The 23,444-nt window shown below is 38.6% G+C and overlaps 1 protein-coding gene across 20 annotated transcripts in view; it reads left to right on the forward strand.

The window, feature by feature from the left end:
• Nucleotides 1–23,444, forward strand: part of TRAF3 (TNF receptor associated factor 3) — a 68,138-nt gene that overhangs the window by 32,142 nt on the left and 12,552 nt on the right. For 17 of the 20 annotated variants that reach the window (XM_054199139.1, XM_054199125.1, XM_054199143.1 and 14 more), the window contains 6 exons: nt 7,598–7,854; nt 10,894–10,945; nt 12,958–13,062; nt 13,933–14,100; nt 19,085–19,165; nt 21,872–21,946. In XM_054199139.1, the coding sequence (XP_054055114.1) occupies nt 7,613–7,854; nt 10,894–10,945; nt 12,958–13,062; nt 13,933–14,100; nt 19,085–19,165; nt 21,872–21,946 (723 nt within the window). In that variant the 5' untranslated portion in view covers nt 7,598–7,612. The remainder of the gene's footprint in view (nt 1–7,597; nt 7,855–10,893; nt 10,946–12,957; nt 13,063–13,932; nt 14,101–19,084; nt 19,166–21,871; nt 21,947–23,444) is intronic. The other 3 variants (XM_054199142.1, XM_054199144.1, XM_054199146.1) reach the window with 1 other exon arrangement.

Consider the following 23,444-nt stretch of genomic DNA (forward strand, 5'->3'; position numbering starts at 1 on the left):
TGTGATTACTTTGCACATCTATCCAATGCTTTCTTTTCTGTTTAGATTCCAGACACTTGTTACACACAGGGGGGAGTATATATTAGAAGTGTTTTCATGAAAGCATAGTCTATTGGGTTTGCTGAATTGGGTTCCTTGTACTGGGATGCTGGTTTGCTTAATCCCGTAAAACACGTCACATGAATGTGTAGACTCATTGAAAGAAATAGAGCCAAGGAAAGTGGTAAAAGGCTAAAAAATAAAACAATGTAAAACTTAGCATACCATTAATTTTCTGCTATTCAGTCATCTTGCAGACTAGAACATGAGAAGTACACAATGTTTCAAGTGACATGCATGGTTGTTCTTTTGCAAAATATCAAGATACCATTTTTGGTTATACTTCGGATTTTCTAGTTCAGATAGGAAAAGAAGGAATAGGCTGTACCATCCAAACCAAAAATAGTTTTGCTATTTGTTTAACAGTTTTTACAGACTAGACACCTTAAAGATTATGGTCAAATTAGGTTTGCTTGAGAACATTGGAACAGGCCCTTTTTTCTCCATAAGAATATCATGCCATAATTTCTATAATAAAACTTTTCCCAGAGGAGCGGAACACGTTGTCTGGGGAGGCTGCAGTATCTTCATCCTTGCGGTTTGTGAAAACTCAGCCTTGGGCAACTTGGTCTACCTTTGAAGTTGTCCTTGCTCTGAACAGGAGGTTGGGCTAGATAACCTCCAGAGGTCCCGTCCAACCTCTGTGTCTCTGGGATACTTCGCTAACAAGTGACTGTGAAGAGCTTGCAAATGGCAGAAGCTTCTTGCACAGAGAATACTCAGCATCTTCTGTGTGTTTTCAAATGCTTCTGTTCCACTTGCTTATATCCAAGTAGTGACATTTCCTGTTGATCTTCATCTTTTCTATTATGTGTGTCTCAAGGTTGTCTTCACAGTTGGTTTCCATTAGTTTATGCAAGGGAGGTGGATGCTTATGGAACTACAGGGCAAAGTTTAAAGTAGTTAAAATACCCAATTTATTTTAACAGAAGGAAGAATAAGTTTTAAATATCAATGCTGCTTTTGTTTTCATACAAGAATTAGTATTTGGATGTTTTGCATAAAAGACAAGGAATGGGCTCATCTCTTTCACGGTGTAAAGTTATATTTAGCATTGGTGACCAGCAACCCTTCCCCATCCCCACCCTCAGAAATACTGTCAGAATTTTCTCTTAAAGCATATGCTGGAAATACCTCCGTGCTGGTTCGTTGATCCTATATATGCTATATAGAAACAGTAAATAGTGCTTCAAGAATGACAAGTGCATGGAGGGTGGGGGGGAATAAATCAGTAATTCCCCTGCCTGTACAAACAAAAGGAGTGAAGGTGCCAAGACTTCTGACCTCACACAAGGCAAAGGTGATGGATGGTCCTCTGCTTTCAAACCTGCCACTCCAGTGCTGCTTCAGCCACTGCCTAGGTGTTTTTGTGGAGTGATTCAAGCTATTTGCATTTTATTTATCAGCTGTTCTTCTGTGCCCCTCTCTGCAGTCAATGGTGGGGCTTTTACCAGGATGGCAGGCTGAGGGGTGGCTGGGTGTTGTGAGGCCGGGACTCTGCAGTAAGACACCTTCATGCTTAAGAGCTCTAGAGTCAAGATTCCCATGGCAGCCCCCCTGCTCAGCTTTAATTTTTTTTGACATGTGTGCACTGAGTAAATTGGTAATACGTTGTCACCAATATACTGCTTTCAGCTTGCATTATTGTTTTAACCAGTCATCAAGGTATGGCAGTATATGTTGTGTGTTGTAATCGCACTCAGAAGTAGAGGCAGAACCCAGTCAGCAGACTTGTCTAAAAGATGGTGAAAGAAAGATGTACATTCTTTTCAGTAAGTATGTGCCAGGAATTTATTAGAAGCTATAAAATGCTGAAATATAAGGCAAAGGAAAAGTTCAGATTGTTTTAATAATTTAATTTTAAGATAAAGGTTTCTGTGTGATAACTTGAAGCAATAATTCTTGGTGATAGAAAGCACATGGGCTGGGAAGACTGAAAAGCTGGAAATACCGCACTGATTATCTGGCTCTCTGAGGGTATCCTTTAAAGAACCGAAGAAAATTCTGTGAAGAGTGAAACTGGTGAAGTCTGGTTTCCTACTAATCTGTGTTCTACATCCCTTTTTTAGCCCTACTACCCCTTCTTCAATTAAAAAAAAAAAAAAAAAAAAAAGACCTCCAAAACCCACCCTCTGCCATTGTAATATTGGAGGAGATGAAGACCTTGAAGTTTGCCCGGACAAGAGGGAGCACGTGGTCTTGGCTGGCTTGTGTGTGATTGTCTACTGACTGCCCAACTGATGGACCACAGGGAGGTGGTGATGATTGAGGTCGCTCTTTTATAGCCTCTTGCTCACTGGGACGCTGCATTAAGTTTCTCTTTCTGTTAACCACATAGCTGCTTGTTTTCACGAAACCTGTCTGGCCAGTTGGTTCCAAAGTGTTTTTGAGAGAGTAGGAGGAGAGACAGGACAATCACAAGCCCTATCTCATTAAAAGCTAGACTGAAAAAAAGTACCCCAGGCTACCAAAGAAATCACCTAGTTAGGATTAGATACTGAAGTTTGTGTGGTTTTACGCTTTTTAGATAAAAATATATAACATGTTTTTTGAAGAGGAAAGGTTGCATCATCTCATTGGTCACTTTTCTGCTGTGATCTTTAGCTCCCTCTCTAACTTCAGGTTTCTTTTTCAAAGCTTAATTTAGATATTGTGCATGCAGTGCTGCTCTGTTTGAGTAACTTCTCAGTGCAAATTGTAATTTGGTCAAAAAGCTTTTCTATCCTAAGTAATAACCAAATTAGATTGTGTCTTCTGTTATCTGCTTCTCTGGTAGTGTAACAAAAACACTTATATCAAATAACTTCTTGACCTTTTCAGATTTTAAAACTTTGTCAAGAGCTTATTTGCTTTGTATTGTCAACACATTGAAACGTCTTCGTGCAGAGCATGCTAGGTCCCAAATCCTGTGGTCCCTTTTGCAACCCATTTTTGGGGGTGTTTTAGATTGCATAAGAGTTGGTGTGCTGTTTTTTTTTTTTCTCCCATTTTTTTAATGCAAATTTATTTTGAGGTTTTAAAGATGCATTATTATATTTCTATGTTGCAACTTGATTTTATTCCCAAAGAGCAAATAAAAAAAAATATATGTGCTATAATACAGAACACCAATGCCGTTTTCTAGGATGTTTGCCCTCTCTGTGGTGAGAACAGTATCCCTGCTTAAAGAAGGAAAGAACAAAATGCTTTTTGTTTGCGAACTCACGTGCTTTCTAATTCTTGGAACATCTTCGTCGGTAAATGCACTTTTGCTTCCAGTTTCTAACCCTCTGCACTGTTGTTAGTATGAGTTAAATAACAACAAATAGTTCTAACCTTTATTACTGTTTGTACATCCTGAAATATTAACTGAGGTCCAGCCTCAGGTACTTAAGTACTGCTTGTTCTGAACAAGAGTAGTGACAAAAATGGAGCTCAGTGAGATGTGACACACTGGAGTGAGCAGTGTCACCCGTCTGATGACCAGATCGGTCTCTGCTTCTGTTGCTCTGCAGAAACGTGAATGTAGGCATATGCTGCCTGCAGGAGAGGTGGCTGAAAGAATGTAATCGACGGTGGACATGGCTTTGGTGACTGTGCCTCTTTTTATGTGCTTATCTGAAAGGTGATTGTCCAAGATTTGACAGTTTTAAAAGACATCAAAAAGTCATATTCTTATATTGGGGTGATTTTTCCCAGGGATAAGAAACTGGAGCTTAAGAAATAGCTAGTGGTGAATTAGGAGTTAAGATTGCTGAACGAGAACCAGAGTCTTTGGCTTGGTGGCAGCTTGCCGTGCCTTTAGGAGTTGGAGGCCCCCACCAGAGCTGGCCTATCTTGAATGTTCTAGCCAGGCTCCTCTGCCCGCTTTCTGGAAGTGTGTTATCTTCACTGCTGTAAGCGCATAGTGTCTTACTGAAGTGTGACTGGAAAATTGCTTCTTGTTGGCAGTTTGAAACGTGATTACGGGGGTACAATCTAAGTCCTGCTGTTAAAGATTCCTGAAAAGGAAAAGAAGACATTGCAGATGATGCCCTGTAGTGGTATGTAAACCGTAAGAGAAAGCTGTTTGCAAAAGGGTGGCAGCTGAAGTGTTTGTATTATCTGCACTTGTGTTCACCACTGATCCCATATACAGGTGTACGAGCATGTAACTCATGTGCCTGAGGGCATCGCGCTGTGCGTACAGTAGTTTGATTTGTGTGCACAGTTTGATAGACATCACGTCTCCCCACCCCCTTGTTAAATGCAGCTCTTTCATTATAAGGAAAGAGGGTTTGGTGTTCTTTTAAGCTCAGTTCTCTGTCATGTTTTATTGCAGTACTTCATGAACGGTTTCTTGGTTTTGCTGCCTAAGAAAATCCTCACTGCTCAGAGTACTGTGGAAGAGAATTCCTCCCCAAGCTGGCTATTCTGGTGCTGGGCTTGTTTAGCTTTTCCGATATAATATTCTCGCTCATAAAACAGAAATATAAAAGCTGAGGCACACAGATCTGGCTGTTAGGCATATTGCATAGTAAATTTTATTTACCAGTGTGCTTTCTGGTTGTTTTCTGTGACAAGATATCCAATCCGTCAATTCCCAGAGTGGAGTCCTGTGGAGCCCTGTGCAGTTTAGTGGTATGAAGTCTCTCCTGCCAGCTGACAGTCCAGCCCCTGAGTGGTTTCATATCTCTATGAAACTCTCACCTGCTGCTCACTTGGTATTCGGTACTCTTTCTCAGTTAAATCTTGAATATTCTCTTTCTCACCCTTCCTGTCTCCTCTTGCCTGCCTCCTTGTGACTAATTATTCTGTTTCCATGAAGAAATCATGGTATTGGAAGACCTCACACCACTAACCATCTTTAGCTTCTTTTTGTTTGGAAGAAACAGAATAAGGAAACAGAGGTTCAGTAGTTGTGTTGTATGACTTAGAAGTTCAGGAATTTTGTGCTCTCTTGACTCAACAGTTCTCCTGTCAGCATCTCTTTTAGTGCCCCTTTTTCTGAATTTCTTTTGTGGGTCAGAATCAGGCCATGCCTTGTTTTGTTCTGGTGTTTTAAGGAAAATCACGTTCCCTTTGTTGTTCTTACGAGTCAACATACTTGAAGTTGTCCTTTTACTTCCAAAAATTGACAGAACGGTAGAGGTCTTGAATATGATAAAAAAATATGCAGTTGCAGAGGGAAAGAGGCATTGATATCTGTCTACAAATTACAAATCGGAGAACTGAAAACCTTTACGGATTCCTAAATTACAGGCTCTTAAGTGAAGCTTTCCCCACAGTCACGCACAAGAAGCAAATCCGTCGATAGCAAAGTTTCACCACTTTGGATGCTTATGGAGTCACACTTTTTTTCCTCTCTTGCTAATCTGCTTTTCCGACATGACTGCAACAAAGTGCCAAGTCTAAGCTCATGACTGGGTTCCTCTCTGTCCAGCCACAGATGTTCAGCAATGGCAGTCATGTCTTGGGCAATCGCTAACGCTAGGCTACTTTCATCAGCTGCTTTCCTTTCTCACTCGTGGAACTTCTCTTTAACCTCCTTGTCTCTCAGACTCTTGTTCTCAGCATCACATCTCAGTTCTTGTGTGCTGGTTGCAGTCTCTTGACTTGCCTCTTCTGTGTCATCATTATCTGGTTTTGGGTTTGTTTTTGGGTTTGTTTTTTTTTTTCTTTCTTTTATTATGCTTGCTGCTGAAACTAGTTCAGGCTTTGCTTGCTTCCCCGGTCTGAAATAATCTGAATTTCCTCATTAATGAGAACTGCAAGTTACTTTCAGTTCAGCACTGATTTTTCTGTTTTTTTCAGATATTGTTCTGTCAAGGCATTAGACTCTGCAGTCTTTGAAGAATAGACAAGGAACAGGCAGACATTAATTCAGATTCTGGACCAGACTTTATATTTCCCTTTCAGTTACTGTAGAAACTGGTTTGTTTGGGATTTTTTGGTTTTGGGTTTTTTTGGTGGTTTTGAATAAGACCCAATCATTGTATCTCTGCGTACTGAGTTATGAGGATGGTTTCCTTGGGCTCTCCCTGTTTGATGAAGATACAGAGAGGCTTTCCCCTGGGGAAAGGGGGCAATGAAGTGTGGATTTGTCATTCAACAGCTCTACCTTTGCTCAGCTGATGTAAAGCCAAGAAATGGTAGCAGCAATGAGTTGCAATGATTTTTGTCTTCTGTTTCTAGAAATAACAGTTGTCATCAGAAATGAGAGGAATTTCCTTGTCTGTTTAGTCTCTATGGAGAGTTCTATACCAAGAGTATAGATGCAGAAATGAGCTACAAGAAAATACATTGAATTGCACATACTTGTTTGGGGCTTAACGAAGGAAAATAAGAGATCGCAGAAACTGTGTACGAGAAGGTGTGTGTATTTGGGATGTGAAGGATTTGATGCCCTTTGTGGTATCGATGGACATACTTCTAAAACTGAGAAATAAACTGGGCCTCACTTCTTCATTCTGCTTCTTAAAGTTGAATTATAACTGTAGGGGTTGAGGCAACTGTAGAGCAGCAGAATAGGTTTATATTTCAAGCGTCAGTTAATATGGAGGGAGAATTGAAGTATGCCTTTCTCTTCTAAATATGTAAATAGGTGTTTTGTCTTCCAACTGTGCTTTCTACTTCATGCGCGGAGGTTTTTTAAGACCGCTTACACTTGCTTGGCTACAAGATAAGCAAGGGAATTATTGAAAACAGGTTTAACCTGGGTATTCTTCCTCTGTTGCTCTGCTAACGCTTTGCATGCTGACCTAGAAGAATCACAGTCCAAGATAATAAGTACTATAATTCAGTCTTCAACTGCATTAATTATTTTCTCAGTTGCCTGTCAGTTGTGCTTAGTCCTGGTGAACTAATCAAGTGGCCATGTTATGTAGGCCTTTCTCCTCTGCCAGTTAGACTTGTATCACCGTTCTCTTCACGTGGGGATGTATGATGAACAGGTTGGAAAGTGTTTAATAAGTAAAAACCTGTTGTTTTGTTCTAAAAGAAACTTAAAGCAGCATGTCTTACACTGGATAGACAGGAGAAGTTGGTAGTGGAGCTGCGTAGATTGCAGATACCCTGATTAGGACACTGATGGTTGTGTGCTTTTTATAATAGCATGTGAGTAGTGTTCGTGTAGTACCGTTCCAGTGCACCTTCTCCACCACACCCCTTGCTGCTTCCTCTAATGGTATGACTTCAATATCAAGGACATTTTTCAGAGAGAGAGAGAGAGATGGAAGAATAAAAACTCTGTTCTTATTATTCCTAGAGCGATGGTCATAACGGACTAACACTTTGCTTTCAGGAATAGGTTTTGATTCTTGACCTTCTAGAGCCTTCGAAAAATGTGGACTATTTTACAGATTTGCGATGCTTAATGTACTTGGGCAGTTACGTATGATGTTCACATGATGTGTGGACATGCATCTAGTCTTAGTGCTTTCTGTTTTTACGTAGTCTCTCAGAGATGCCATGTTTGTTTCATTTAAATGGAAGAAGAGATCTTCATTTCTCAGAAGTTTTCTCATTTTTTGCTTCACAGAAACTATCTTAGAGCATGGACAGCAGTAAGAAGACAGAACCCCCTTTGTCTGTAGAAATGGTACAACAAAGAGCCAATCCTGATCGCAGTCCTTCAGCATCGATTTATGTTCCAGAGCAAGGTGGCTACAAAGAGAAATTTGTAAATGCCGTGGAAGATAAGTATAAATGTGAAAAATGTCACTTCATCTTATGCAATCCTAAACAGACTGAATGTGGACACAGATTCTGTGAGACCTGCATGAATGCCTTGCTAAGGTATGGTTTTTGTTGTGATAGAACATGTTGATACCTTTAAGTCTTGTGAACTGCTGAAAATAGTGTGGACATCATTGTAGTTTTAGGATTACATGAAGTTAATGCCCTGGCTCAAAGCAGCCTTCCGCTTGTTGCTTGCTTGATTATTTGTTATCCATGTGCTGGTGCAAACATGTGTGTTCTACTTGGGGTCAGGATGAGACAACTAGGCTTTCCATCAGTATTGTTGAAACGGTTGTTAAAGTGGTTTAATCCTGTGTAGTGATGTGTTAGGTAAGAATTTCATTGCCTGTGGAGCCTAGACTGAGTAGCTATTTCATGTGACTGCTAACATGGCTATTTTGGAGTAAAATACCCTCAGTAAATCATGTCTGTGTGAGGAAGTGAGCCTGCAGAGGCTCCTTAGAGTGATAGTACCTAACCTAGCTGTGGACCCAGCCTTACAGTTGAGTGGTGGGACCCTTGGGATAAATGTAATTACTTGTGGAGTTTCCTTTGCCTGTAACCCTTCTGGCTGCATGTCCTGTGGCTTTATGTTTTGTGGATTCCAGTAGGGTCAGGAAGGCTGGCTTCTCTGTTACTGAGATGTTTGGGCCAGAGTGCAAAGTGTGTGAGTGAAAATTATAGACATAAAATGAACGCTGAGAGATGCAATCTTTCCCAGTCCAGGTAAGAATAAAAGTGCAATCATTCAAGGAGTATCTAGCTTTTAAGAAGTATCTGTGCATCAGCAGAAGTATATTTCTTTGCCTCTCAGCTTTGATGTGTTGCTACTGATTGTATTCAGCAGTGTGATTTTTAAAACTTGGTCTGATGTTTGGAGACCATTCCACAAGCTTTAATCTCCTGGAGTAAATAAGTAGTCAATACTTCCATTTACTACTGGGAAAGCAGAGGTAGAGAAGAGATTGAGCTCGCTGGATATTGCGCTCTGGACTGCTAACAGAGAGAGGATTTGCCTTTGGAAGGTCTTGTTGATCTCCTGTTTACTTTTTGTTACCACCCTGACTCTAGGTATTAATTTATATTTCACTTGGAAGTACTGTGATCTCAGGTAGATATAAATCAAGACTATGTGCAGCATGGCAAAACAGATTGGAGGATATTACATTACTCTGTCTCATGATAAAGAGTAACCTCTGTACTGGGCAAATACAAGGGTCCATAGCTCACTAATCCACTCCTGTAGGTTTTGTGCTACAGCGTGTTAAATTTAAAACAACAACAAAAAAAACCCCACCAACTTTTCTTTCAGTACGCATTTTCAGGTGAGGTGTAGTTCGCATTTAATAAATGCAGTTATTTCTTTCTGAATATATGTTTTTTGGAGGACTCTCACATGGTTAATAACAGTGATTGCAGAAAACCAAACATCTGCCATGCTTGGATGTGTGCAGGTGGACAGAGCAGATCCTTAACAATCTTAAACAGTAACAATTCTGGCATTGCTGGAATCTGGGCAATTTTCCTTCCCTGCTGTGAGACATGCACATGTGCTTATTACAGTGCAGCTAGAATATGTGTAATTTTACCTTTCTGACTTTCCACCCAGTCTGTTATTGAAAAGGACACATGGCTAAGACCATCTACTGCACTGCTCTTTCATTCAAGTTGTTTCACTGTATTTAAGTGCTTGTTGCAAACAAAGCCTTTATTAAAATTAAATTTACAGCTCCTTTTTTGGGAAATAAAATGTGTGCCGTAAAATGGGAAGCAAAATAAGTTTACAGTGTCACTGGATTTGGCACTAAAATTTTTCATTCAGTGTTGATGTGCTGCTGCGCGCGCACACTGATTACACGCTAGTGGGTTCTGTTCCAGGGTTATTTGAGGACAAGGAATTGGGAGTCGGTGTAGATAATGCAGTAAAGCTGTCTGCTCAGTATGCAGTAGTAGTTTAAAAGAGCAATTGGGATGCTTGAGTGGATTTAGTAAAAGCGAGGAAAGCATGACATTGTATTAAACACTATATGCCCTCAAGTAGATTAGTTCCCCCGCCCCCCCCCCCCCCCCCGTTTTTTTTAACTTAAGAAAAATATTACAGATATTGAAGCTGCAAGATAGTTAAGATGCTCAGAAATGAGAGACACAGCGTGGTCAGTTAAGGAGCAGAAGCCAGTGAGATGATTTGAAATAACCATACTGATAATATAACATAAACTTATTCAGCCTTTCACATTGCTTTGCACTGCTGCTAGCAGCCGCAACTTACGTAGCCTGTCAATGAGTTGCTTTACAAAAGAATTTACCTGGCTTTTACCTGGTGCTTTTCATCCATAGATCTCGCTGCTTTACAAGGGACATCATTATGACTATCCCCATTTTACATAGGGGGAAAAGGAGCTAACAAGGAATGAAGGGATTTGCATTATGACACCTAGCAGGTCAGAGTCAGAAACAGCTGTAGGAACACAGTTTTTCTTACACTCCAGTTCAGTTTCTGTCCACAAACTGCTCTGCTCCTCAGCCTACCTGTTGTCTAAGAGATCACAAGTTTGGTAATTAGATTACTGAAACAGCTACAGGGCAATAGTTCAGCCAAAGGAGGGAGCAAGGATCTGTAACAGTTGCTAAAACCAGAACAGACTTAAAGGAGATGGGCATAAATACTTTTTTTACCCTAAAAGGATGTATAATTGACTGTCGGAGAAAGTAAAGTTTAATTAGGTGTTGTTTGAAAAAGGACTGGGTAATCAAAGAGACAGTATTTTGCTTGTTTGCCCAGATAGATTGAGAAGTGACAAAAATTGTGGATCGAGTGCAGACTGTAAGATAGGGAGTGAATTTTGCTGCACAGTTGGCTGGAGGCATTGTGGTGGTCTTATTTCCTTGGAAATGTCAGATACTGTCCACAGAAAACTCAAGTGTTCCAATTTTTTGAAATAACATCATGTTATCTCATTATAATGAACTGTATCCACTTTTAATGCTTTTAAAATATATTGAATAATTATAACTAAGTGCCTCATAAACGGAAATTTTTGTAATACAAAAATTCAGATGAGTTAAAATAGTTTTTCTGTTTTCTTTTCTCTCCAGTTCTTCTAGTCCAAAATGTACAGCGTGTCAAGAAAGCATAGTAAAAGATAAGGTATTGTTAAAATTGTTTCTTATTCAAGAGTATTGAATTGTGTGGCATACATAAGATGTGTTATTGCTTTGTGGTAATTATTTCATAAGCCAGATAAGCTACCCAAGGAAGATAGTTTTGTTATAAAACCTAAACCATGCATTTTATAGAGGAAGACAGCTCATTTGTACTGTTAACCACATGGTAGAAAACAACGTCAGCCTTATCCCTAATGGTCCAGCCAGGTGTCACAGCTTGTTTTCATAGTTGGGAGCTGCAGCAACATGTTGCAGTTGTCCTCCCATCAGTTTGGGAGGATGATAAGAAATATTACATCTCCTGTAGATGCAGAGATGTCACAGGTGTAGGCAAACCTTACTTCTGATTCGGCTCCGGACCAGCGTCTGCTGTTTCACTAGTCCGTTTTTACAGTGTGCTGTTCTGTCAACCACACTGGTACCAGAACCGTGTGGAGTTATAGTAACTGTAATAGAGTCTTTTTTATGGATAAGTTATTTCACTGATGCCCTCCTTAGTGTTTTTTCACAGTAAAACTTTGTGTTGCCTTTGAAAGGATGAGGGTAGGGAAAATTCTTTTTGATTTAGTCCATGGTTTATGCAGGTTTCGTGTTAGATGTTTTTTGTTTAATAAATTCTTTGTGTTAGTAGTCTTTATAATAATAGTATAATATAATATAGAATAATATAGTAGTATAATATAACGATAATACAATAATGCCTAAATAAATACTTCTAATAGTTACCATTTTCAATAAAAGGTTAGTGGGTACATTAATTTCTCCTTGTCTTAACACAAAATAGTTCTCTGAACAGTGCTCAGCGTAATTCAGTTTTGACATGGATGGGTTCTGCAGGAGCTCAGACCAATAATTCGTGATGCCTACTTTATTTTTTGTTTTAACTCTGACTTTCTGGCTGCCGATATATGTAAATATGTACATTTGTTATGAAACTTCAAATATCTCTAAAATAGGAGGAGGACATGAAGGGCAGTGGATATTAAATACATGTTAGACTAACTGTGCAAGTTGGTGATTTTCATGAAACTGGAAGCCTCTCTCTTCCCGTAGAGTGATGATGTTCAAAATACTGAAGAGCTTTTAGACAGCCTTGGCCAAGCTGCTTAAAAATTATCTTCTTTTGTTAAGTTTAGTGGGCAAAACTGCACCTAGTAACAATGTTAATTACTTTGGAAAAAGTACTACAGTGCTGGAAATGGATTATTCAGATGAGATTTTTGATTGATTAAAACTTCACATCTGCATCTGAAAAGTAAACAGAAATCACTGACCTGTGTCGGGTGAGATTGGATGAGAATGATGGCAGCATTTCCTTCTTAGCTGATACTGGGGATAGATTCATAGTCACTGTGGACGGATCTGATCGTAATTCTTTGTTGTTGTTAAATGCAGAACCGTTCCGTAATTACAGTAACCCTGCAGTATACGCGGTATCACAGAACTCCGTTTGTCAGAGAACTAGTCATAGGTTGGGCTTGCTTCTTTAGTATTTCTTAATGGTCGTGAAAGCAACTGCAAAATAACGAGAAGTTTTTATCCCTTGGTTTTGGACTTCAAAATAGTAGTAATGGTCTTCAGTGCTTATCTCCAGTTCCTGCCCTTAGCAATGGGGCTTCTTGAGAGTGCAGCTGTGTGTGTCTCTTTATATTTTATGGGATATCTCCTGTAAAAGGTGAAAAATCCAAACCCCAAGCTCTCTATTTCTAACTTCTTGCAGTTCTATTATAGACAAAAAATGCTGGAAAGGCTTATAAATATTAAAATGGAGAGGCAATTAAAGCCTGCTTATCTGTGTAAACTTCCTCCAGTTTAAGACCTTAGAAAATGTCTTTAATTGTGTCACCACCGAAGTGCAAGTAGGTGTTCCAGCTAACCAGTCTAGTCGTTGTGGGACTGCCGTAGCCAAATTGCGCGGCTTCTGCTTTATTTGAACTTGCATATTCTTGAGTGGTTTTAAATTTCTAAAATGAAGTGATATTTTAAATTTTTCAGGTATTTAAAGATAATTGTTGCAGGAGAGAACTACTTGCCCTTCAAATATACTGCAGAAATGAAAACAAGGGCTGTAAAGAACAACTATCTTTGGGTCAATTACTGGTAAGTAATCTAACATAGTCATAAGCTTCCTTTTGAGTTAGAGAGTGAATAGAAGTCTTGCAAATTAAAACCCCAATCCATTTCTTGACTTGCTCACACTAGTGGTTAATCTGATTTATAAATGTATAAATTCGGCTTTTAGATGAGCTATAAGGAATTGCAGTCAAAAATCGTGTTGACTGTGTGATGCTAAAGCTCAGAAATGTAAATGCATGAAACAAATGAAAACTGGAGGGAAAACTAAAATAGGGAAAAATCTTAGTGTGTACTTCACAAATGTGAGAAATTCGCATTGCTTTTTGGTGTGTTCTTATTTTTATTTACCAGTCTTAATCCTCTCATGTAAGTGGTGGTTTATGTGTGGAATTAAACCTTTGGCTTCTCCAGACTTGTACAAAATAACTTGTAGCTTTGTTTCATGAAGGCATAACTTAACAGTAATCCAGTAATTTTAACAGTCGGAAGGGATGGCTACACAGCAGTCTGCAGTGAGATGTGTAGGTACTTAAACTTGCTTTGAATGAGCAAGCTCAGGTACTTAAATAACTTAAGGGCAGCATCTATGTTTATGTGGAATAATATACCTTGAAAAAGAATCCTTACCTTTTGTTTAAATAGCCTGTGTGGAATTTTAGTGTAAAAGTACCTTGTAGACATCTATAATAGAGTGAAATTTGCTGTCCGGGTAAATGCACTGTAAAGTCAGAGGTGTACTCCCGAGTAGATTTGCTAGTGTTTGCTCTTGCACAATATAGCGCATCAAATAACTTTGCTTACTTTGGTTCTGAAGTTATTTAATGTGGAATGTCTCAAAGGATGGAAGACCTGCACAAAACTTAGTTGGCTTGGCTATTTTTTTGTATCTTTCAGATGCATTTGAAAACTGATTGTCAGTTTGAAGAACTCTCGTGTCCTCATGCTGATTGCAAAGAGAAAATACTGAGAAAAGATTTGCCAGACCATGTAGAGAAGACCTGTAAATACCGGGAGACAACCTGTAAATATTGCAAAAGCCAAGTCCCAATGATTATGTTGCAGGTGCAGTATTTTCTTGTGTATACAGAACAAGATTCATACATTAATGTGAAATAATAACTCTTCTTGTGCTTCTTTGTAGCTGCCAGTAGAGCCTTGGCCAGCATTAGTAAGTCAAAAAAGAAAACAGGCTTACTTTCAAAACGTCTTTTTTTTTTTTTTTTTTTTTTTTTCCCTGCAAAAAGACCAGCTACTGCACTGACTGGGAAACTTTCTTTTTTCTGATGTTCAGATACTGCACTTAAAAGAAATTCAGACACACTGCATAATATTGATACTAAAGCAATTTTTGTTCTGCTTTTTTATTTTGCTTAAATTGATATAATAAATGCAACTACCATGATAACAATTAAATGTTGGGCAGGAAAAGCATAAGCATAGCAAGTCACTGGAGAAATAGCATCTTTCCATATAATCCTTCTCGGGTGCTGTGTGATCTGTTTACGAGAGGAAAGGAGGAAACAGTGCAAAAAGAAATTGTGTCTTGGCATAACTAGCAATGGTACATGATAGGCCTAGGCCAAGTCACCGCTGTTCTTGGCATACAAGTAGGTTGTCTGAGAAGCAACATGTTGTGAGTTTGAAGTATGGAGTGGAGGTTGAGAAAGTCTTACGTTACACATAGAATTGTAACTTGTCTGTGTTTGTATTGTTTTGCATTTAACTGTATTATGCTGACTCTCTCTTGCTGTAATTTTAACTTTTTTTTTAAAATTCTGCTTACATAGTTTTGCAGTCTCGGATTTTGGACCTTTTTTAGTGTAGTAAGAGTGATGAGAATTTCATTTTTATTTGTGTTTTTGTGTATTGGTTGTTAGGTGAAGTCTCACAACGATAAGAAGCATTATTTGCACAGAGATGCCATTACAAAAAGGCATAGGTGGAATCTCACCAAGTTCTCATTTAGATCTGGCTTTCAATTATTTGAGTGTATACCTGCAAGGGCTGGTACTTCAATAATTGTGCATTACCTAGTATAAAGTGGCCCAGATGTGAAAATACACGGAGAAAATAGTTTACACTGTTTATTCTTGCACATTCTGATACAGAGGTGGAACTGTATTTGGTTAGATTATGGATGCTGTTCTCACAGAATTTTCTTTAAACTGGGAACTGATGTAAGGCAAAGAGTGGCATTAAAAAATGCATAGTGTCTTAACAGACAAAATCAGGGAATATTAAATATGTTTCGTTCTACAAGCTGGATTTCCACATCCAAGCAACATTCTCACAGGTTCCTTGTAGGCAGTTTCTTTTTATAGGGGCAATGTAGTTAAATTTTTGAGTCTGAAATCATCCTTACGTCTTGAAGAATATAGCACTTTGTTTTAGTGTAAGAGCTCTCTCTTTTATCAGATGTTGATGGATTTGACATTTATGAAATCTTTGAACTAGCGGTAGCTTTCAAGATATTCGGAAGCTGAGACAAGTTTTAGTCTATCAGATTTTTAATTCACAGCGAAACCTATTTTAGGCATACATGCTGGGAACAAGAATGGCGTATTACTCTGAAGAACAGAAAATGTTTTAAGTGTTTTAAATGAAGTAATTGTTCTCCAAAATCTTAAGTGGTATGATTCTGAGTTGTTTTAAGAGGTAATGGAATTGCCTTATCCAGACTGCCAAAGAGGTTAAAATGTAGCTTTATGTTCAGGTGTCGCTATTTTGATTGTATTAAAGTTGGTACTGCTGTTCGCCTGGCCTTAAAAGTTCTAAACAAATCCGCAGTTGTAAATCAGAACACTTCCAAGGAGTGTTACCATTGTTATCATGTTATCGCATGTCATCATTGGCTTATCTGTTTCAGTACATAGGAAAAAAGGACAGTTTTACTTCCATGCTGCTTAAGGGTGCAGAAAGCTCCGCAATTGGCTGCTATTTTTCAATTTTTTTGCCTAGATTTTTAAAAGTTCAGTGATTACAGAAATGCAGATGGTTTTATTTGTTGTTGCCTGATAAAATGTTACCTCATTTTACTTTGGTAATGAGAATCAGAAGCTTAATAAGACTGTACGTTTGAATCAAAGGCTCCTTTTGACTTCTCATTTGAGTTTTGTCACCCAGAGCTTGAGTTCATCTCTAGCTTCTGTAGCCTAAAATTTTCGCTAATGTAATAACGACTGAAGCAGGCCTTGGTGACTTGAACTGAAAATGGAGATAGAGGGAGCATACCGAGAAAAAAGGTATGCAAATGGAAACAAAAATAATTTTACCGGAGTATGTATGGTTCATGTCTTCATAGAATCCCATGACCCGCGCGGTAGGAAATCCCCGTTGTTGGAGGCAGACTCTTTAGTTAACGATGTTAGTACACATTTCTTCAGATTGCATTTGTCTTGCCTGCACTGTCTCTAGGCAAGTTAACTTCTTAATTTATTTTCTTTTGTTTAAACCATTGAAAAAGTTTGGGGGTTTTTGTCACAAAGATACCTTTTCCATCCTGCAACTCCCGGCAGACAAAGATGGTGCATTGCTAAAACAGAAATTAGTAGCCTGAAATGCTTCTGAGTTGTTAGATTTTTCTGTGAATAATCCACAAAACTTCTTGGAAGTGCTTCACCTATAAAATTGATGCTTGGGCAGTAGTGGTATGATACAGATGTGGAAGGACAGCATTACCTAGTGCCTAGGCTCTTGCCTGCTGCCCTGGCCACAAAAAGGCTGTCCGGGCAGGCCCTGCCAAGGCAATCTGGACTCTACTCAGTAGGCCGAAATACCACTGGGCTGACCGGGACGGCCACTGAGGAAGGCACGAGACATTGTCACCTTGCTCCCTTGTCACTGCTCTGCAACCAGACCTGTTCTGAGTGCGGCACTGGCTTCTCTGGGCAGCCATATTAATATCCTGCCTTGCCCTCATCTGTGCCAGGTGCCCTGCACGTGGTGTTACCCATGTTATGTGCTGCATTTGGCTCTTGGTTTTGTGTGCTCGACTGTGTGAATTTAGCTGGAAGAGGATGCTGCCACTGGAATGGGATATCCTGAAGTGATTGGAAAGGCTCCCCTTGGTTTCAGTGAGTGGGCCTTGGGATGTGGAGTGAAGAGGACTAGACAGAGGGCTGAGAAGAAGTTGTGTGTTGCCTTTTTATCGTGAACCGAGAGTCAGTGTCATAGCCTTTGCCAGATAGTTTGGGCAGGTTAGAGAAGGGAGTGAGTTAAAATTAGGGAATGAATGTTAGAAGGGAGCATTATTTTTCTAGCCTTGTAGTTGATAAACCATTACAGACGTTTGTAGGGCAGTAGGCTCCTGGAGCTGCACAGCAGCACGTGATGTCTCTCTTCAACCCAGTGACGGACGTGTTCAGAATGAGGGAGCCCAGGTCCAACCCTTGAGTCTGAGCAGAAATGGTCCTATGGGCTTATCAGAAGAGTCCTGCAGTCGCCTTGACAGAGGTTACTCTGGGGAGAGGTGTTGTCAGTCTGTTAGCATTGCTCCTGGCTGGGTATCCAAGTCCTGCTGAGGAGGGACTGAGGCTGGCTCCTCACCCCCACATTTTGGGAGGCTGTCCCAGCTCTCTGGCTAAGGAGCAACCTAGAGTTACTTCGTTCTGTCGCTATGACTGCTTACATGTGCTACACCAAGTGAACTAGTATGAATAAGAATCATAGAATTGTCTAGGTTGGAAGGGACTTTCAAGATCATTGAGTCCAACCATCAGCCTAACACTGACAAAACCATCACTAAAGCACGTCCCTAAACACCACGTCTACCTGTCTTTTAAATACCTACAGGGATGGTGATTCCACCACTTCCCTGGGCAGCCTGTTCCAGGGTTTAATAACCCTTTCAGTGTAGAAATTTTTCCTAATATCCGTCCTAAACTTCCTCTGGCGCAACTTGAGGCCATTTCCTCTTGTCCTATCACTTGTTACTTGGGAGAAGAGACCTACCCCCAACTCTCTACAACCTCCCATCAGGAGGATGACAGGATGGACTGCTTCAGAACAGCATACCTGATGATGTGTTTTTAGAAGTGAGGAGGTATACATTTTCAAGTATTTGCAAATTTATGGCAGGGTTCTGAACTAAGGTCTTTCACATCTGAGAGCTTCGGTCTCCTTTATGTCTTGGTTTTATTTCCGAAGACTAGACATCATTACTGGGCAAAAAGGGCATGCTATTTCTTCTTCCTTTTCTAACCAGCTTATAAATCTAGACCTTTGTTTCATTTGCTTTTCTTAAGTACCAGAAATTAAGGTGTTTGTTTCAAGTTGAATGGGACATGTCACTCGACATGACATTGGTTTCTTTTTTTTCCAGATATTTCATTTTGGTGAGGAAAACTGAGAATCAATATAAATTTAATTAGATTGGGCCTGATTTTCTTCCTTCCCTATGGTGATATGGTTTGACATCTGTACTGAAGTGTCTGTCATCATCAAGGTTCAGATCAAAATGCCTGCCCAGCATCATGATAAAATTTCAACATCTCTTTGAACTTTGGGTGTGTAACAGTGAGACTAGGTATCAGATGTTTGGGAATCAAAATTAGAAAAGAATTGGAAGGGGACTATCTGTACTCTAGGAAAGAGAGATTCTCAGAGAGGGGGCAATGTACATTTCTGAAGAGCTTCTTCATGCGCTGTATGCCCTTACTAAAAAGGAAATCTGCAGTGGTTCTGCTCGCTCTTAAAGATGCCCATTTTTGTGAGTTATTCTTAGGGAAGAAGACTTGACTTTTATTATTGTTTCATTGCTGTAAGTAAAAACAATAAAATGGGAAGCAAATAGATTTATTCTGTGTGGGAAAACATGAGAAACCCCTTATTTTTGCTTCAGAATATCAACACATCTATCAAAAGCATAAACTGATGTTTGAGCAATTGGAGTTCTGTAACTGCACAATTGGGATAAGCATTGAAAAAAATGTTGTGTGGTTTGTTTTTTTTTTTTAATTATTGTAGGATGCTTTTCTTTGCAGGTAAGTCCTCTCCTTAATTTCGGAGTAAGAGTTGATTTGTGGTCTGTTTGCTTTTTCCTCTGTAGAAACATGAAGATACAGACTGCCCGTGTGTCATGGTTTCATGTCCTCATAAATGTAGTGTTAAAACACTCATGAGGAGCGAGGTAAGAAGTCATGCCCAGTGTTGTCCTGAAAAATTAAATAATTTTTTTAGTAAGATCTCGCAAGAATTTTGCCAGAAGCCGTTTCCTTATTTAATAAGTGTGAGATCTAAAGAAAAGCTTTTTCTACCACACAGTTAAGTGTGATAAAACTGAAATATTTTTAATGATTTCTTGCAAAACTATTGAAAAAGAAATAATTTCTTAGGTTTGTGTCTTTATAACACTTGGCTTGCCCAAGATTAACGCATGTCTTTCCTGCTTTCATTTTTACTAGCTCTCCCCCTGCCCTTCCCCAATTTGAAGCATTTGTTGAGGACAATAGAGCAGCATCTTGGGGTAGTTAGCTTACATTAAAATAAAAAGAGATAATTAAAATTTAGTGCACATTGACAACAGTTAGTAAAGACTAGAAAAATCATATAAATGTGTAGAATCATTCAATGGAAAAACTTGAATTATGATTAAATCTGTTAAATTTGGGAAAAAATAACAACTGACACTTCAAGAATTAGTGTAGGATACAGGGTAATAGGAGTCCAACAACCAGATCCAACAATACATACAAATCTCTCTTAATGTAGAGAAGCTTCCAGTAAAATATAAGACCAGGTTTGAAAAAATAAATTAAAACCTGTCTTGTTTGAAGAGATCCACATTCTTGTACATTAAAAGATACAAGTAGCATCTGCCAAAGTCGATGTGCGTTATTTTTTTCCTAAAAATAAAACTTACTCACCAAGGATGGGGAAGAGCTTATTTAAGTCTTCCGCACTCTGGAAGCCTCACTTAAGGAAAGTTAAGTTTCTGATCTGAGGATAAGCTTTTCCCTTTTCACGGGTACTTACTTCCTGAGTTGGATTCATACTATTTTTCACTTACGCTTGTAAATTGTAATATTGTGTCATAGTTGCACAAGGCACATAAGGCAGTTGCCAAACACAGGGGCAGTCTTTTCCCCCAGGATAATGAAATATAAAATATATGACAGATGTTGTACCTATTAAGAGAAACTGCGCTGCTAAGAAAAGAGAAAATATGTATACTGAGCCAGTTCCGTCAGTGCGTACTTCTGAGTTTAGATCCCAGTTCTGGAGCACTCGGGCATATTCTTAAATCTTGACTTCAGCAGTTACTTTGAGAAGAGGTATATCTGAGTGCTATTAAGATTTGACCCATTAAAGCCTGGGTTGTTACACATATAGTCAGAATTGGGATCTGAAACCATTGGTAGGAAAAAGAACTTTAAACAGTCATCTTGCCCTGCATCATCTGTTGCTGTATGTTGCTTAATTTTTTTCTGATACTGTGAAAATGTATATATTACTTAGCTGCATGGTTAGGGACAACGACTCTAATGCAGAAAATGGGAAAATGCCTGCCTAACAGTTTGAGAAAATTCTGTAGTGTACAACAAGTGAATATTCTATTGCAGAATAAAAGGCAATTTTTCATGTTTAATTCATAACTCTTTGGCAGAGTTCTAGTTTTGAGAAGTTGAAAATGTGGCGTTCTTGTAAAGCCTGTTATACCACATGTCTCTCTCTTATTTGGTCTTATTTTTTTTCTGAACCACGTGTCTTTTGAAACGATACTGTGAATTTCTATGGATAGCATTTAGAACATAATAGGTGTATATCAGAGATGAGTGACGGCTTGCATCTCGGTATCAGATTTTTAAAGACTGTCCTGTCTGTTCCAGAGTGACACGTTCAAAGCAGAACTGGTTCCCCACTTCTTTCCATGGAGGTGGATGAGCTGAGTCATGTGGGGCTTATGGTGTGGGAATTTCAAATGTGATTTTTGAAACCCAAAAGAGTAATGCCAGCTGAGGAGCTAGACTCTAGCTCTTGTCTGCTTTGTGGGAAATACAAGGAGAGTGTTTGTTGCACCATCCTATCCAAAAATGGCTCTTTGCTCCAACTTTTAGGCAGTTTGCATCCAGCTGCTGCCCTCTGTGCTGCAATGGCTGCTGTCTGTATATACGTATACGCTTCTGTGAATTGGTTTATTTTTAAATGAAAAGTGGTCTGTGCTCATAATAATCCAAGATATTGGAATAAATCTCAATCTGTGAAAAATGCAGGCATTTTACTAATCAGTTTTAGTCCTGTGTACTGCATTTTTTAAAGTTACTTAACTGTACCTATTCTAAAACTCTTTGTCTGTTCCATGCAGTACTTGTTTAGTCTTTTTTGTGTAATTTAACCGTTAAATTTAGGCACAGAGAATTGCATGTTATGTTTTGAAAAATTGGTTCTTCATGAAATTAGGATTAGAAAAAATGTACTTTACTACAGTGAAACTGATCTTAAGACTTGCTCAGAACACCAGTAAAAAAAAATTACTTGTTGAGAAAAGATTAGTCATTTACTAAAGTCAAATGAAATCATATGAATAATTGTAGAGTGTGTTCTTTTTGTTTGCTTTTTTTTTTTAAATTGGGTTGCCTATTGAAATAGTCTTTAGTAGAAGTTTCACTGTATATTAAATGTATCACACTGTATACTGTATCGGCATGTGCGTGTGGTTTACATATGTGTATATATAGTAGTTGCACTTTAGGCCAGACTGGAGAAAATATACACACGTGTATTGTATGTTCTGCAAACGGCACACAATACAAGCCTGATAACCTGTGCCCTTTATGTTTTGAGCATTATCATGCAAACGTCTTTTGCCAAAACTCACATTTTTTTCCTATTGCAGTTGAATGCACATTTGTCAGAATGTATTAATGCCCCAAGTACCTGTAGTTTTAAGCGTTATGGCTGCACTTTTCAGGTCAGTATATAACAATTATACTTCCCAGTTGATGAAAGTCTGCAAATAGAACCTAACTCTTTGACGTGAAAGTTCTGGACTTCTCTAGTCTTGGTTAAGAAAAAGTCCTCAAGTTGCACCAAGTGATTATGCAGCAGATGTTTGGTTTTGCCTTTTAAAAATAAACAATGTAAAAAGCCCACACGTTCCTGCAGTGGTTTGGGAGTTCAGTTACGGGGTACATCTTGTTGAAGTAGGAAGATGATACATTTGAAGAACTTTTTAACTTAGAATAAAAGGAAAGTCATTTTTGTTCTTCAGAAAATAGACTAGTAACTTCAGTTGTTTCTATGAAAGTACTTATTTCCTTGAGCTAAGTATGTTTATATTTTCTCTCATTTGTGTGTCTTAATATTTTTATTAAGGTTAAATATAGGTTAGAGCACTTAAAACATATATTTTTATGTGCATTCGTATGTCTGTGTGCACACAGGTGTATAATCAAAGCATAGCATGAAATTTATTTAAAAGAAAAAACAGTTTTAGATTTTAATCCTGGCAATCCCTGCAATATTTTAAAAAAGAAAAAAAGGCCGAACCTCGGAGTTTATTATTCCAGTCTCTTCCAATATTCTGCTATCCTTACCATATATCTTGAGGAGTTTGGATGCTTATATAATGACGAGATTAGTCAGGAAATTTCAGAAACCGCTGACAGGAAAAAACGGGGTTTATCAGATAGTGCGATTCATTTGTTAGTCCGTGATAACTTAAAGAGACAAGAACTATAAGCAGCAACACTTCTCAATAAACTGCTTCCTGCAGGTATTTCCAGGTTCTTAAATAATGAGCATTCATCATTGTAAGTGTTAACAGTAATGCTCTTAGTGGTAGAACTGATCAATGCTGTAACCCTGCCCACTGTTATGTCGTATGTATTGCCATTCATTTTATGTATATGTATGTATATGTGTGCATATATGTACATATATCCACATATATATTTTTAGTATTTTATATAGAGTACATACCTTGAGGATCATTGAAACCCTTTCAGTTGCTTTGCAGCGTAACTGCCATCAAAGCTAATATACTCTGCATTGCACAACACTTACTGAGGTAGGTGTAATGCAACACAATACAAATAAAGTCAGTCATATGGTCTGCATCTTATGTACTCTGTATATGATCTGTGTGTGTTCTGTAAACTTTTTATATAGTGGTTATTTGTAACAGCATTTATAGGTTGTGCAGAGGCAGCATATCTGAGTATCATAGAGCAATCACGGTAACATCTTAGGATGACAAACTAGGCGTTGTGATATCTCTCAAAGTAATTTATAAAGCTGGCAGTTTCCAGTGATGATAAATTTATCTTAAATATTTGTCTTTAATACTCAACTGAGGGAAAATTTAGTGCTTACGAAGCTGTTCATGAAATACAGCAGAAGTTTTAAATTACGGTTTGGGGAATTGGACGTTTTAGGTTTTGTATGACTCAAGAGTTTTATTGTGCTTT

This window comes from Rissa tridactyla, chromosome 4 (genome assembly GCF_028500815.1).
Source record: "Rissa tridactyla isolate bRisTri1 chromosome 4, bRisTri1.patW.cur.20221130, whole genome shotgun sequence".
Classification (NCBI taxonomy): Eukaryota; Metazoa; Chordata; class Aves; order Charadriiformes; family Laridae; genus Rissa; species Rissa tridactyla.